At 42.3% G+C, this 17,719-nt stretch overlaps 1 protein-coding gene across 8 annotated transcripts in view; it reads left to right on the forward strand.

Moving 5' to 3' along the window:
- The window catches only part of gphnb (gephyrin b), a 131,192-nt gene that overhangs the window by 80,530 nt on the left and 32,943 nt on the right, over positions 1-17,719 (forward strand). For all 8 annotated transcript variants that reach the window (XM_040126041.1, XM_040126036.1, XM_040126037.1 and 5 more), the window contains 4 exons: positions 896-990; positions 1,210-1,276; positions 6,673-6,945; positions 9,356-9,490. In XM_040126041.1, the coding sequence (XP_039981975.1) occupies positions 896-990; positions 1,210-1,276; positions 6,673-6,945; positions 9,356-9,490 (570 nt within the window). The remainder of the gene's footprint in view (positions 1-895; positions 991-1,209; positions 1,277-6,672; positions 6,946-9,355; positions 9,491-17,719) is intronic.

A 17,719-nucleotide genomic window follows, 5' to 3' on the forward strand; every position in this document is an offset into this window, starting at 1 on the left:
TTCTCTCCCCTCTCCCTCGCTAATGGTGCGTTTGAAGTGTCACTCAACTCAAGGGCACCCAACACACAGCTGGAGGAGAAGGCGCTATGTTCTCCGCTATCTATCTGTCAGGAACATGCCGCATCAACTGCAGTCCCACGACGTATACGCAATCACACACAAACAAATTTGAAACGTAAAACACATATTTTAAACATATATTGCACATATCTCTGCAAGGATAGTGAAACTGACAACACCACCATCTCTGGAAACCACTTGTATCCCTGCTGGTTTGTGTGTAATGAAATCTCACTTCCAAATCCAAATCATGCCAGTACATAAATTGTGCACGAAATATGAAAGCCCAGGCTGTAGGACAAACTCATTCATCATTTAAAGTGTTTTTCTTGGTCAATCTGTGCAATTAAAAGACACAATTGATTTCAAGGATTGCGTCGGGTGTATGGGGAAGAGACAGGTCAGATAAGGATTTTTCAGCCTTCAGACAGCAGAGATTTGAATTTGTGCGAGAGGGATTGTAAATCGATATTTGAGGGGCAGTCCTGGTCTTCTGAGTCAAGGCGTGCATTCAGGAGGTTGTTGTAGAAGTATGAGACTATTATCAGTAATGTTATCAGTAATTCCTGCTTATCTACATGACGACTACAATATATATATTTTTTTATTTTTAACTTTTCATTCCTTGTAATGTTTTTAGTTGAGGACTTAAACATTCCACTGTCTACTTCTATTGTTGCCGTCTTTTTTTCACAATACCACCTCTAAATTTCTTTGCCCTTTACGTTCTCTCCCGCATAAATGCACGACAGAGATACAGTTTTCAAAGCATATTACTTCCGTCGTCGCATTCACTTTATAACTCGATGCTGGACTTCCTCTCTCCTTTCTCCAGGCCACTAAGGAGGTGATAGAGCGCGAGGCTCCAGGGATGTCTCTGGCAATGCTGATGGGATCCCTCAACGTCACACCACTAGGCATGCTCTCCAGGTCAGGCACACAGTCTGGCATACAACACAACTAAAAGACATGCTTTACTTTTGATTCAGTCCTTATTAAGACATTGACATCTAGACCTCAATGAGACAAAAACAGGCAGGAATTCATGCATGCATTTCTGTATCCTCAAAGTAAAGCGCACTTGTTGCACTGCTGCGATTTTTTTCGGCTGCTTTCATTTAAACCTTCCTCTGTGATTGCGTGTTGCAGACCTGTGTGTGGTATCCGAGGGAAAACACTCATCATTAACTTACCAGGAAGCAAGAAAGGCTCCCAGGTAGGAAACGCTGCAAACTGCTGTAACAACAGCTTTCTCTCCTGTGGATGTTACGCCCGCAGTGCAACCTTAAGGGTAAAGAGATTCACCTGACCAGTGTTGGGGGTTCGATGCCTGACGCCTGATGTGAACGGGTGAATCAGGGGCATATTGTAACATGCTCTGGATGAAAGTGCTACATATTTGCAGTCATTACAGGAAGTGGACACAAAACTTTGATACAAAATATGGGAAAAAAGTCAACGATGCACTTTTGGTTCCATGTAAAGGAACATCCTCTGTATACAAAACAAAAAAACGTGGATACATACCAGCAAGTGAGCCCTTTTCGAATGCTATGATCTGATTGTATGGACAGCATTGGCCTAGCATTGTGCTAGTAACGTGACTTCACTTTAGACTCTTCCTACACATTGTTTGTGATCTGTAAGTGTGTCGTTATCTGTGTGTGTATGTGTAAGCAGCATGTGAACATGGATTTGGAGGAGTATGACTTTGTGTGTGTCTCTGTGTGCACTCATTTGAATGATTAATTGATGTTGTGTGTCCATATAGATCTGTGTGTGTCTTGTTTGCGGAGCCGTGGTACATTTGTACGTTTCTGTGTTTCTGTGTTTTTGATGTATCTCTATGTACAAAGGTTTAGATGTACATTACATGTGTGGGTTTGTGTTTACATTACGTGGAAGTGTAAACCTGTATATATGCGTGTGTGTGTGTGTGTGTGTGTGTGTGCGTGCGCACCCACTGCTGTGTCTTCCTCCACCTCCATCTGTCTCCCTCTCTGCTGTGCTGACCTGCACATCTGTCTCTGTCTCGTTACGCGCCCGCTTCTCCTGATCGATTTTAGTATTTCTTCTAATCAATTACGCCATCTCTCCCCCATCTGCTGCCATATTAGTGTCTCCCTCATCAACCCCCAGTTAAAGTTAACGGCACAAGCAGCCCATGCAGGCTTTTATTACGATTATCTCCTGTCATAAAGATAACAGGGAAGTCCAGCCGAGCCAGCCAGATGAAGCCCCTTATGTCACATTGTCAGCTATGCATCTTGTAGCTGCTCATTTAATCTCTTTGGCCTCATTTAGACTGCAGATGAAATACCGAGTATAGCCGCCTACTGCATTTGGATAGTGACACCCTTGTATTTACTATACCTTAAACATCTAACGTTGTGATCTTGTTGTTTGCATTTTGTCCTCATTGTGGGGGGGGTTGTCAGAAATGACGGAAGTGAGGATATGATTTTAGCCTCAGAAGTAGCAGTCTGGAAAATCCCCAATGAAACCTTCCTCACTGATCTACGAACATCATGACTTTGAATGACAGTTTTAAGTGTTCCATGACTTTATGAGTTTTTTTAATGGACAAATGTAAGGAGGGAACACTGGCTCCTTTATATTCAGAGGTTGTTTTGACGTGACAGACATATTTAAAGGGGTAGTTCAGCGATTTAGAATTGTACTTTTTCAGGACTCACGCGAGAGAGAGAGATTTAAAAAGAATGGTCAAAATCGAAACAGCACAGGAGGAGATACTCTGACTTTTTGTCGTGGGTAACCTTCAGACAACCCTGTATCCTAAATTTCCCATAATGCCTCTCAGAATTGTATTCCTTTAGAGCTTTCCTGCCTGGTAAATACCCATAGCCTTCAAACTGCACGCCTCAACTGTGTAGCTCAGAGATACTGTCCTCCTGTAAAAAATGGCCGCATCGGTCGCCTGTGCAAACAGCTTATTATCTGGTTTCAGTGCAAAAGTTAAGGCCAACTTTTAAAGATATATTTTAGTAAAATGTAATTTTTCAAACAGGCAATAATGTAGGCTAAATAAAGCAGAATAGTAGTGTTACAGTCACTTCCACCTTTTATAAAAGATATGAGGAAATAAATAGTTACAGGGGTTGCAGTGTGTAAGAACTTGTCTGCATGATGTTTCAGTCATAATGATTTGCCTGTTGACTGGCTGTCGCTTTGAAATCAGCCCTTCACAGGGACAAAGACTCTTTGACGCGGCAGAGTCGTCTACACGGGAACATTAGGGCAAGACGATGATGTTGGGCTCCATGAATAGGAGCTTGTCAGGCTTTTTCACAATAAAAATCACAAGAATAACAACAGCAGAGGCAGCAACACTAGTAATAGAAATAATACTTATAGTTTTTGATTCATATGGTCCACAAAAGCATGTCAGCCAGAGAGGGCCGCTATACTCGTGGCACGTCCTCGCTTCCATAGGCCTCTAGTAACCGGCATGGTGATCCAGTGTTTTTACAAGCAGCGATGGTATTTCTGCCCCACAAAATGACACAAAGATGACATCTCTGGCCGTCACTGATGACTTTGCTACCTCTCCCTGTCACGGTTGCGTTTTTTTTTTCATGTGATGAAGCCTTCATCGCAGAACATTTCAGCTGCTGGTGATGATGCCACCGCCTGCAGTGCTGATATTTACCTGTGGGGAGGACATTTGTACCCACAGCGATGACATTTCTACACACGGCAGTGACATTTCTGTCAAGTGGGACAGATATTTTTTCACTAACAGCAAAACCACAGCCCTGATTGCAGCTTCACCCTGTTGACTCCTGGTGATATGTGATCACTTATCATCTTTACCCCCACTGTGTACATTCACATCTGGAATTGTGTTCAGATCTTTGTTTCAGTGTCTAGGACAATATCTGTTATTGGCTGACAACTCATCTATTCAACTATTTAATCCTTTTATCTATTTATGTATGTTTGTGCCTGTATATAGTTTATATATAAAGGGATGTTACTATGTGTGTTTCTGATGTTTCAATATACACACTATGGGAACAAATCTCCCATTTGGGGACAAAAAGTAAATGCACAGCGCAGTTCAGTATATCTCAGGCTGCCATAGGCCATATCTGCTTTCTGTAAATGCTCTTTTATTGCGCTCCTTCACTTTAAAATATATATTACTTTTGTCACAGGATTAATGAAAGTTAGTGGTTACCAATCACTGAGCTGCAGACCTTTACCAGGCCATGGAACGTTTCCTACTAGGCCGTGGGGGAAAATATGATTTTGAAAAAACAAAAAACAAAAAACGAACTGAAATATGAAACTGAAACAATGTGTTATAATATCCTAAACCTTGTTTGAGCCCTCCACACACACTATCACAAGTACGTCCACAAATACGTTGTCAATATAAAAACGTCCAAATTGTCCCCTGATGGACCTTTGCGCTTGATATTTCTGGTTTCTTGCAACTGTAGTGATCTAAAATTGAAGCATGTCCTCCTGTCTAAGATACATGTCTAAAATGTATTGGCTGTTTCTTTTTGTCTTTTTCCTAATCTCCGTTATTTTTTACAGTCCCTGTTTCTATTTTTCTCTGGTTTCCCCTTCTTTCTTCTTCACTTTTTTTGTCTGTCTCACTGTCTTTCCGTTGCAGGTTCTTCTAACTCTCTCACTGTATTGCTGTCTCACTCCTACTCTTCTTCTTTCCTGTCTCTCTCACCCTCTGTGTCCGTGTCTCTTTTTCTGTCTGTCTGTCATCCTCTCTTGTCTTCCCCTGCAAACCCCCCTCTAAGAACAGCAGCGCCTTCCCCTCTTCCCCCATCCCTCTCTCTTGCTTGTGTTTTTCATCTGTTGGCAGTATATCCAGGGATTCTGTTCTTTGGTGTTCTTGACAGTTACTCTCCTCCAGGACAAAAGAGAGAATAAGAACAGGAAAAAAACCCCACTCCTGATGCACCTAAAAAATTTCCCCGGCACGCAATGAAAGCACAAAAACGGGAAAGGAAGAATGTCTCCGGGCTCTTGACATCATCCTCACTCTTTTATTTCGTCCAATCCCCCCCACTTTCAGCCTGACCAACCCGGCCCTCCACGTCTCTCCAAAATGCTCAGAAGTGGGTTTCAAACACACCAGCAAGAGGCATAAACAGTCTACTGTGCGCTGAGAGGTTTTGGCTATTGTGTGTGTGTGTGTGTGTGTGTGTGTGTGTGTGTGTGTGTGTGTGTGTGTGTGTGTGTGTGTGGAAGGTGGGGGTACGAGGTGGAACAGTTAGCTTGCGGCTACACAGCAGGGCTGGCGGGCTCGTGGTTGACTACTGATGTTAACCCATTCAACCTCTTTCATCTGCTTTTTATATTTTTCCTGCACAGCGCCAGAGGGATGCTGTTCCGCTCAGGCACGCATCCTAGTGTGGATCCATGGGCTTTAAATTCAGACAAATCAAGGTTAACATCGTCACATTTAATCCAGCCTGTGATATGCGCGCATTGAAAAGGGACATGGAGAAGACAGGTTGCTCCGAAAGCCGGTTCGCAGCCAGCACAGATACTGTAAAGCGTGGGGGCGATTAATAATGTATCTTCTCAATGCTTAAAATACACAGGAAGATAAATAATTTCACAGATTAGCTCTTGTCCTGGGAGTGAGGAGAATGGAGCGTTTAGCATAGCCGAGGAGCCCACAGGCACACTGACACACAGAGAGACACCGGAGAGGGAGACAGAGATGGAGGGAGCGAGGAAGGAGTACAAGCTAGTATAAGTGTGGCCAGAGGGAGGCGCTGTGATCTGCTGAGGTTGAGGAGGAAATTTCTCAACCAGGGTCACACACCGTATTAGTTACATAGAAATGAGTACACTGCCTTATTCTCAGCAGTAATAGTATGTCATGAATTCTCAAATAGGAAATAAGATTTTTCCCTATTTTCTGAACTCTTCTCATTTTATCTTGATCTAAATGCTGTTTCTTGTGAATGGAAACTCATTTCTTCCTCCATGTTTACTTGTTGCCTTGATGAATTCAGGATATTCGACATTTCACCAGCGCTAATTCAGTCCATATTCATGTCGTACTCAATAATCTGTTGCTCTTTTTTTTTCACTTAGAGCTAAATATGTTTTGCTCACTAATTATTTCCAGTTTTTTAGTTCGCCTTTTGCCTTTTTTTTTTTTTTTTTCACGGATGTTTCACATTAAAAGCCTTCCAGCAGCTCAAAGGGCATAATGTCTCCCTTTCCTCTTAGGCTTTTAATGTGATGCTCTCCAACTTTGAGATTGCACACACAACTCCTCTCTCATACGCCATGCTTTAAGATGTTTGGTGGATAAGGCGTGGTGTGCTTGAGAGGGGCTGTGAGGCTTTAACTGAGAAACAACTGCAGGTGTCGAGTTTCAGTGACAGTGGCTTAACTCTGATTGAAAAATTGGCAAAGTAGAAAACAGTATTTCTCTCAAAGACAGACGCTCAGAAAGGTAGGATGGTGAGTATGATATCGGCTTGATTACTCAGTGACAGTTCAGGAGAATAAAACTCATTTGTCCACGTCACCCGTACTGTATCTCTGTCACTGATGTTCTCTCCCACCCTGCACTCCTCTCCCCGCTCCAACCGCCCCTTCCAGGAGTGCTTCCAGTTCATCCTGCCGGCGTTGCCGCACGCCATCGACCTTCTGCGGGATGCAGTGGTGAAGGTAAAGGAGGCGGCAGACGAGCTGGAGGACTTGCCGTCGCCACCACCCCCCCTCTCGCCGCCGCCCAACAGTTCGCCGCGCCGCCAGACGGAGGACAAGGGCGTGCAGTGCGAGGAGGAGGATGAGGAGAAGAAGGACAGCGGCGTGGCATCCACCGAGGACAGCTCCTCCTCCCACATCACCGCCGCATCCATCGCCGCCAAGGTATCAGGACGGAGGAGAGGAGGGGGAGGGTTTGTTGTCACACAAAATTGCAGATTTCCTAGATCTGACCATCCGTTTCGAGCTGTCATCTCTACATGTTCACACGACATTCGTGCAGTACAAGCATGTGTTGAAGGTGCTACATGCAGTATATTTACATCCATGAGTAATTTCTAAAATACTTAACAACGCAAGAGTATAATTGCTATGAACTGTGAATACTATACAGACTGTAAAGTGTACACCTCTGCCCTGGAATTTATGTGGAAATGAGCAGGATGTGATGAGAAAGTAGGACTACTTTACAACACCAAGCAAGAAAAGGGTGCTGAGGGTGTCACAGTGGGAAAAATTCCATTACAGTTCATTTCTTCAATGAAGACAAGGTGGTAACAAACAACACTAACATATTTGTGTGACAAACAACACTGGTGTTTATGGAAAATGTTTTCTTAATGAGATAGTTACATCTGCAGCGATTGTACAGTTCGTCCTACTGATATAGAACGGGACAATCTGATGGAGGCTTTTGGTTTCAGCTGTGTGGGTCGACCAGTGACATTATCTCGATTTGTGTTTTGGGACCTGCTCAAAAGGGGAATACAGAATGAATATCAGATTGTTCACACGTTCACAAATCGGCCTGTTATACAAAAAAACTAAATACAAAGATTACATTTCTCTTTTGATCTGACTGTTAGTACATTTAAGCATGAAGAACTGTAGGTTAAATGTTGAAATACTCTTTGATAACGCTGAAATTAGACAAAGCATAAATGTTTGAATTGCAAGATGTAATTTTGTTAGATGTGTCATCGTAGTTTGAAGAATTTAACGGTTTTATTTGCCAGTACTTGAGCATAACCAGGCTGCTAAAAAGGCTGTCTCTTTTTATACCAAAGGTTTACAATTACTCTGATCATGATATAGAGATGTTTAAAAATGCTACAGGTAGCACATTTAAATGATAGAGTCACTGTTTTTCAAGCCATACCTTAATAAAATGCCTATTCTGCTGCTTCCTGCTGTAGTTAACTACTGTCCAACTGAGCAACCATTTACACCCTCAAAATCTAGGATTAATCTGTCTTTCAAAAAACAGGAAGTGCGCCGTCAAACATTTTTGTATTGCTGTGTCCTGCTCCATACCTGTCAAACTTGGGCCTTTGAGACCGTCTGGCCCCAGAGAGACCAAAAGTAACGGTGCATTCAGGTGCTGCTCATCCACTTATTAAGTCAAATTTATTAAGTCACGCTTTGTTCGTAAATGGCTGACAAAGTGTAAATACCAATGGGAAACTTGGCCAAGTTGCTAAACAGTGTACCAGGTTAATGTTTAAATATATCAGTAGAACTTCCATGTATCTATAAAGCCCCGTGGTTAACATGCGCAGACAGCTTACAAGAACGATGCCTTGCTTCCATTATTTATACCTTGATGTGGCTTTTTTTCATTGCATCGCACCATAAAGCATTTTTCCACCTGAATGCTCCTAACCATTTGCCTGGTGAACATTGGATTATGGGTTTACTGAGGGGCTGCAATGGATACGTGAGCTGTGTCATCCGAAATTCTGGAAATCTGAGAACAAAGGCTCCGTTGCCCAGCGGCATTTGGAGGAGCTATAGACCTGGGAGTGGCCTTGTTGGTCCGTTGTTACATATTTGTACCAGCACCTGAAGTAGGAATCAAGCTTTCTCTCGGATTTTGTTGACTTTATTTCTCACGTCTACGTTACGTCTTCCCCAGAAGGAGGAAGCTGTGTAAAAGTAAATTTGATGAACCCTGATTAAAAAAATAAGATTCCTGATCATTTTAATCAATACATGTGAAAATAAGTGCACGAACATCTTGAGGCTAAAAAAAAAAAAACAACCTATCCTTCAACATATCCTCGTTATGTATCTCTGTATATCATCTAGAATAACTATGTGCTTCTACATGCATCTGTGTGTGTGTCTGCTCTGTCCACTCACATGTAACATCATACCCATCATCCCATCCTACCCGGTCTGCAGCCTGGAACTGCTTTAAGGCTCTGTTGTCAGGGTAACATCCCACCTCATTGTCCAATTTCAGGCGGATGTTGGTAAGACTCAGCACCCCAAAAACTTAACATCATCATTTGTCATCATCGCGCCATAATTTTGAAGTAATTTGTCTTTCATCATTTAAGTTTGACACACAGCCACATATAAGAGATTTGTCCTCTGGACTTTGTGAGTGTGTGTCTGTACTAATACATACGTTTGTAGTATTTGGATAATGTACTGGATAAATGTGTATCTTCCTGGATCTTCAATATCACCATGTGTGTGCGTGCCTGCATATGGGTGTATGGTGTGTTTGGTGTTTATGTGTGTGTGTGTGTGTGCGTGTGTGTGTGTGTGTGTGTGTGTGTGATCTCAGATCCCAGACTCCATTATCTCGCGGGGTGTGCAGGTGTTGCCCAGGGATACAGCCTCTCTCAGCACCACGCCCTCGGAGTCGCCCCGCGCCCAGGCCACCTCCCGCCTCTCTACGGCCTCCTGTCCCACACCAAAAGTGAGTTTTTTCTGCTCGCACACACACTTACACAAACACAGATTCACCACCGTTGTACTTATATCCTTGTGAGGACTTACAGTTGAGGATATTTATTTCCTAAACCCTGATCCTAAACTCCATCTTAAACACTTTCTTTTCAAGATAAATCTGATGGGTTGCGAGAAGATTTATCCTACAAAAAACTATATAAGAGTGAGTTACAAAGTTCAAGAGAAAAGTGAAATCCATCAGCCATATTAGATCTTTTGCTTCTCTCGAAAGAAAGTATTGGAAACTAGCCATCCCAGTAAGCTTGACCATACTTTGAATGGCTTTACTGAAGCTTTTTCTGGATGTTTTAACCATACCGAGTTCATCAGATTTTGTCATGTCCAGTTGTCATGGAGATGATTAGATTGAAAAAATGTTGCTGTTTTTTTTTTTTTTTTTTTGGAGAATCTGTATATTCAATTTTTACACCTAAGAGTTAGATGAGAAGATTGATACTATGATGTCTGTGGCTTAACTATGGAGCTAGACCTGGGAGTCGATCGGCTTAACTTAGTATAAGTTCATGTAAACAAGGCAACCAGCTCGTCTGACTCTGTCCAAAGATCAAAAATATGCCTGCCAGCACCAACAAAGCTCACTTACTTACATGTTGTATCTTGGTTTTCTTCTTGTTTGTTTGTTTGTTTTGTTTATTTTTATTTTTTTATTTATTTTTTTTTTTTTCATTATTCATACAAAAACTGAAATGTAAAAAAAGATCAATTAAAGTGCGCCAGAAGGCCTCATTCTACAACTTAAACGTTTCTCACCAGGATAGATGTGCAAGGACATACACCTCCATCAACACACATGCACATACGCACACACAGACGCACAAGCCCTGCCTGAGCCCATTTTCCCCTCTGCTCAGCCCTTCTGTTTGTCTCCCACAGCTCAAAAGTATCTCTACAGAGCACGGTTATTGTATCTACACAGATTGCTATTTTGTGTATGAACATATAATGCTTGACGGATATTTCTGACTATGATTCATTCATTTATTTTAGTTATTTTTCGGGTGGGAAGGTTTTACTATTTTTCCTTTTTCATCAGCTTTACTTTATTGTATTCTACCTAGTTAAATGTGTTCTGTATTTCTACCTATAATCTTAATTTTAGTTCAGATGATCTGATATAAACTTGATAAACAGTGTCCCTACATGCTCACACGCACCAATGCCCATCACACATGTCACACACTGTCCTCTTCTCTTTCAGTGTCTCAACTTAACAAGGTGTATGTTTTGTGTTCGTGTCAATGTGTTTTATGTGTAAAACCCCCGTCGTTTGTGTGTGTGTGTGTGTGTTTTGTGTGTTTACGGAGACAGCAGGTTGTGGGTCATATGCTTGGATGCTTACGCCTACAGTATTATTCCCCAGGTTTAATGCAACATATTGCAATGTTTGTAACTATATACCTTCAGTCTGCTCTGTCTGTCCCCGCTTCGGTGGGATACTTAAACATTTTATCCACTTGTGTCCCAATTTTTTCCCTAAAATTGTCTTAGCGCTCAGTTTTGTAACTTATATGCACCACATGTTGAGACCTCTCAGGTTAGTTTTGGGCTGATGGTGCCATTTGGTTATAATGAGGAGAGCTAACTTGTTTCCTGTTCAACTGAAGATATACAGTACACAAGTCTTGATGCAAAAACACAACGTACTGTTCAGATTATATTCTATGTTTAACTGATCTCTCCCGCAGGTTTTCTCTCTCTCTCTCTCTCTCTCTCTCTTTGTCTCCCTTTCCTCTCTCTTTTCACCTCGTCTGTAAGTGTCACGTCTCCACGTGGTCTCCCGGACAGCAGGCGGGTGCCATGGGAATATGTACAAGAGGGGGTTACCATGGGAACAGAGGGTTGGGACGTTAGTGGAGGAGGGAGGGCGGGTGCATAGGCGGGTCATGCGACAGAGGCAGCAGCCAGAAGAGAGCTCTCTCTCTCTCTCTCTCTCTCTCTCTCTCTCTCGCTCGCTCTGATCAGCAGTGTTAGGATGTTTGTAGAGAGGTGAGAGGTCAGTGCTAGGGAGCCAGTTAACGCTGGCAACACATTTCTGAAAGTCTGGTGGGAATGTAGGTATTTTAAAATACACAGTAGTTTAGCCAGATGTGAGAACAATGTGGATGCGGAGAGCTGAGCAGCCAGTATTGAGGTGGCACGGTGAGTAGAGGGGGTGTTGAATTGTCAGGTTTAGGCCACAACCTGGGTGAGGCTCGAACCTGCTGAGGTGTCACTGAAAATCCCCATACAATAGAGTACAGTACAGTACAGTTGAGTTACATGATATCAATCTGAGACATTACTATTATATCTTATCGGCGCTCTTGTGTTCCAGTTTGGTGCTAAGTCCTGTTTCCGTGATCCTGGACAACTCAGTTTGCAGTTTTTTGTGACTTTGTCTCTCTGGTAGCTGCTGCTGGTTTATTATGTATTGCACAAAATTGACAAATTAGCAGTAGCTTAAAATGACAGGAGCTTAGCAAATATTATTTCCTCTCCAGCTCTTGTAAAAACCAGCACTGATTATCTTCTTGGTCTCAGCCCAGACCAGTTCAAGATTTGACTTGTCCTCACTGAAGCTCCCTGCTCATGATCGTGGCGGCAGAATTGCTTTGTGCGAGCCATTGCTTTTCCTATGAAGAGAGCAAAGATGTCAAACATCGCAGCAGTGTCTCTTTGGGTGTAGTATGCAACTTGGATTTTAAACTATACTGCTGTGCTGAGCGTTCATGCAGATACCTTTTTGATCATGTCTCTCAGTGTCCTTTCGGTGGGCAACCTATTAAATGACCGCATTCTGCAATGTAACCTGAAAGTTACCTGTGACTGCAAGAATGAAAAAGGTTTCCTGCACCTAAACCCTTTCTTGTCCATCAGTTATTATTCATTTTTCTTGAGGTATAACAGTGCCTTTTTTTGTGCCGCATAGAAATACATGGTTTTTCGCGTTTCCCAATGCGTTCCTGCTACGTCGTGTGTGTTGCTGACGTAAATCTATGGTACTTTTTGCCTCCATGTTGGCCGTCCAGTTCATTCCACTGATCACGATTAGAGAGCCTCAAACTCAGCCAAAGCGTTTTTGACCTCAGATGAGCTCCAGCGTGTGTAGCTGTAAATAATTGGACAGTGGGGAGCTCTAATGCTGCTGCTGTCGTCCCAGAGCTGCTGCCGGGTCCACTGATGCAGCGAGGTAGTCATTTCCCATCACTCTCCCCTTTCCTCGCCACACCGTACAAACACACACAAACACCTGTCTCTCCACTGAAGCCTTCCTTTGTCAATGACCCAGTTTGAGCATCGCTACCCTGTCAAGTTCATATGCCAACCACATTAGTCAGCATTTGCGTGCGCCGCGCTTGTCTGGACATGTGTGTCTTTGTACGTGGCAGATAACAGCCGGTTAATGGCTTTTCTAGGTATCGCTCTTAGCTTGTTTAGATTCTGACACAGGCTGTTTCCCAGCGACAAGCTGCCATATGTTCTTTGAAATTCCCACGTTGCAAGCGGCTGCCGACAGTATGTACACAGTGTCCCCGGAGCCAGAGCCAGAATGGCTCTCCTCACTGATGCATTTCATGTGCCACTGTGGGCTGTGTTAGTTTGTGAACTGGGTCTTGTTGGCAGCACTGTGCTGTGGCTCTGAGAGGAGAAGGTATGGAGTAGGTCTTAATCTTGTCACTGACAGAGCTGCTGCTGCGGTTCCCGCACAAGCAGGCCCGATGCCACGGCTCACAGAGCAGCGCACACGCGAGAAGACGCTATTCTGCCAAATAGAAACATACATAAATAAACACAGGTCATGTATCAGCACTCCCAGCTCAAGTAGCATTTGTCAAGTTATGGGACTGTGTGTGTGTGGGTGTGTGTGTGTGTGTGTGTGTGTGTGTGTGTGTGTGTGTGTGTGTGTGTGTGTGTGTGTGTGTGTGTGTGTTTTCAGTTGGATGGCAGGTGTGCTAAGCAAAAGTGAAGAAGCAATTAAATGTGCATGAAGTCAGTGTTTTTACCTGTGCTTATTTTGCACTTATGCAGATGTCGTGTGCTCATGTATGTGTGTATGTTTCAAAGGAGATCTCTAGCCCACGGGTTTTGCTGTGAAGCATAAAGCCAGCGTGTACCTCTACAGCACAAAGGAGCGCAGACTCAGAACTCATGTTCAGACCTGTCAGTCTGCAGTGCAACAATACACACACACACACACACGCAGTAAATTTGGACGCACAAAATCATCCTCAAGGGAGAAAGTGTCTGTCTCAAACGCACCACACAGCCCACAAATGCAAGCAGATACAAAAGGATTACAAACCGAGCAGCTCTTCAGCCATTCATGTAACCAGATTTTCTTTCTCTGTCACACTGTCTCTTACTTGCGCACATACAATAAAGCGCACATAGAGAGACACACAAACATTCACAAGATACAGAGAGGGTAGTTGTACCATTCCACTCTTGTGAGCATTTAGTACAGTTATGTAATGGTGAGTTTGGATTAATGAAGCATATGGGAGATGGGGCTTTGACTCAGGGGACGGTTGACTGTGTGTGTGTGTGTGTGTGTGTTTTGGGGTTGTGTCTCCTGTTCCTATTCTCACTGGAGCAAAATTATTTAGAATTTTTATGTGCACTCGTTTGTTGAGACATAACCACAAAAAAATTATACTCCGTGTTGTTCAGGTAGCATCTCTATTTTGGTATAATATTGAAGATAAATTGTTTTTTGTCAGTTTTTTTTTTGTGTCATGTTCTACTGTTTTATGAGTGTTTACTATAGGACATAGGATTATTTTACAAGCTCAAAACATAATTTCTGATACCGTATTTTAAATTAATAGTCCAAAGTCAATACTTATTTATTTATCAAGTGAATATAAAGTGCCGCAAAAAACCTTTAGTGAGCCTCAGGTAATCCATAATTTAGGAAAATTAGTCTATATTCAATGTCTGTGCTAGCTTTAGCCTTAGGGTCGGTGTTCCTGTCTGAAACAGAATTAGTTTAGGTTAAGGGTAAAGTTGAATTAGAGTTACATATTGTAGTTTGAGAAATTAGGTTGCTCCCTTTAAAGGACACCTTGTATTTGTCCGACTGGGGTGTTATTCATATATTTTTTTTCCTTTGACTGTTAGTCCTAGTGAACTAGTCCTCTTGAAATCTCTGTAGCTGTTGTTGTTGTTTTAATTGCAAGTTGTTACAGAAGTGATTCCGCTATGTTATGCAGTTCACTACGACAACCACAGCGGTTTCGGGGGGGAATACTTTCTGTGGTTTCTTTTGGTTGGACTCTAAGACAGGTGTTCGAAAAAAAAAAAAAAGATTTTTGATTTGAGTTTTAGAAAGTTCGCGCTCCTTGCCACGATCAAAGTTGTTCTTGCTGGAGTCAAAGCTGGATTATAAACCAAGCAAAGGCCCCAGTTATCCTGTGTGGCAGTTTGTTTTTGATAATTTGGTCAACTAATTAGCATATACAGAAATAGTTAGGGCCTTAAGGCACCTCCTGCATTTATACTTCATCTTGAGGCTTGTCTTGTTGAGGGACCATGTGTCAAAACCTAGTATCAATACCAGTTCATAGTTGTACATGGTGCATTATATTCGATTAACGTACAACTAAACTAAGCTGCCAGCTGAGTTGCCTGCTGGCAGTGGGTTAATCCATGGCTGGAGTGTGGGTTTCCCAAATTTCTGACAGAGGTGCTGAGTAAAGCGACCAATATATATGACCGATAGTTGTAATGGACAAAAAAATGAGAATAACACACAGACTGACAAGTACTGGAATGTCCGTTTTGAATGTAATGATTCAAATCCATCTGTAAGAGAGGCCCCGATCCTCTCCTCTCTCAGGCATTGCTAGATGCAGACCGCCATCATGGGCTGCTGTTGCAAATCGCGGTCATCTACTGATGTGGGACTGTCACGCATTGGCTGCACTTTCAAACATTTATTTATTGATTACCCCATAAAAGTGTTTAGTTGAGTGAACCAGTGTTTGGCCAGTGAACCAGTGTTTGAAGTGAACTGAGCATACATGTGGATGTTAAATTACTACAGGGGCTTTTACAGACATTATGAAATTGTTTTCCTGCTGTTCCAAGCCTCCCATGAGCCCTGGTGTTTATGAAAAAAAAAAAACCCAATAACAACAGGCTATGGGGGGGGGGTGAGAAATTGAAACAAAAACAATTATTTTGGGTTATCAGTTTTTCTTTAGGACATAAAAGGTATTCAAAGACACCTACAGAATTTGTTTATTTAGTCAGTTAGTAAGCAGTCAATATTAGACTAAGAAAAAAAAACAAATTTAGTGTTATCTCATTTTTAATTTGAATTCAATCCATGAAATGATAATGCTTCTGAAGCCCATCTGCCGCTCTTCCTGTTTTCACCTTGATGCATCTGCAAGTGCTAACATTATTTGCGCTCTGTGTCTTGTATACTGTTCCAAACATCCCACCAACCTGACTGATATTGGCATTTATTTTGAAGGAAAGATTCAGTGCTCTTACTCTATCATTGTGCCTTTGCAAAAACTCTTTAAGGTGCTGGCGGTGTACCTAGAGGACACTGCCTGACTTTGCACTGATGCTCTTGCTTTTTTTTTTTTTTTTTTTGCTTTTTTTTTTTTTTAGATTAATGGCCTGATGTATGGCTCTGGAGCCAAGGCCAAGGCTTATGGAAATGCACTCCTCCTTCCCCACTGAAATGTGGCTCTGAGTCACAGAGCAGTAGTTGTAGCTCAGCCCACATCACTTCAGTGACCTTCACCGTGGACGTATTGCCTCTCTGGTCACTGCCACAAGCCAAAACACAACCGTGTTCATATGCACACGTGTGTGCAAACAGTCAGGCTCAGACATAAATTTACACACATGCATTCCAGACCAGTAATATGTCCTACTGCAAGATAAGAAACAAGATTTTTAAGAAGCTTTGACCATGAGTTGGGTGAGTTTGATTTGCTACATAAGGCACTGTTGTTTACCACTATTATTATTCTAGAACATGTAGCATGCTCTGCTATGTTTGACTTTTCTGACACTACCTGGAATAGGGCAACTTCCTTTTATTTAGTTTTCAACTAATATCACAGTTATTTTGTTGTTTTTATTCATCAATTCTTTACTCTATAAAATGTCATGAAATAATAAAAATCGCCAAACACAAGTTCCCAGAACCCAAAGTGGTGATGTCTGCAATTTGATTATTTTCCTCTGATGAACAGTCAGAAAAACCAAATAGCATTAAATCCTCTTATTCGAGAAGCTCAAATGAGAAAATGTTTGACATTTTTTGCTCGATGAATGACTTAAATGAGTACTCGACAAAGTCATCGATTCAGCAATAATCTGAATTGTTCTCTGATGTTTTAAACCTCACCCTTCTGGTGCCTTGAGCAGATTATGGACACAATCCCATGTTTGTTTTTTTTTATGTTTGCATCGTTGCAATTCAGCATTTGATTCATCTAGATTCACAACGCTTAGTTTAAAAAAGCAGGGTTAAAAACAAGCTGGGCCACTGAACAGGATTTTGACAGCAGTCAAAACAAATGTGACAGTCATGGTGTGAGGAGCAAGCATGAAAACAACGTCCAAGCCTGATCTGTACACCAATCCCAGAATAATCGCTTGCAAATGAGCAGTGACAGAGGATCATTGACAGAGTGAAGTGATCAGACAGAGGGAGATGAATGATTTATGCGCTGGCTGTATGCGTAAGCACCGTTCCAATGTTAAATCAGCCGACTGGGGTGTGAGGAATCAATCATCTGCAGCCCGTACAGCAGCCTCTCCTCCTGTAACCCATAACAGTACAGGACACAGGACTCCACACTGTCCGTAACTATCAGTATGTAGTAGAAAGTGTGTGTGTGTGTGTGTGTGTGTGTGTGTGTGTGTGTGTGTGTGTGTGTGTGTGTGTGTGTGTGTGTGTGTGTGTGTGTGTGTGTGTGTGTGTGTGTGTGTCTATTTTTTGGGGGGAAAATATAAACTGGAACTCCAGTCACACTACTCACCAGTCTGGCACAGTTTTGAGTGTCAATACTTTGTTCTGTATGTTTATATTCGTATATATTCTTCTTCTTCTTTTGCATGTCACATTTGACCAAACGATAGTTATGTGCATATATGTGACATATTAAAGGGAAAATAAATGAAATAAATGGGTGCGGATGCTTCCATACAGGGCAGGAGGGGTCACTAG

Source organism: Xiphias gladius, chromosome 4 (genome assembly GCF_016859285.1).
Source record: "Xiphias gladius isolate SHS-SW01 ecotype Sanya breed wild chromosome 4, ASM1685928v1, whole genome shotgun sequence".
NCBI lineage: Eukaryota > Metazoa > Chordata > Actinopteri > Istiophoriformes > Xiphiidae > Xiphias > Xiphias gladius.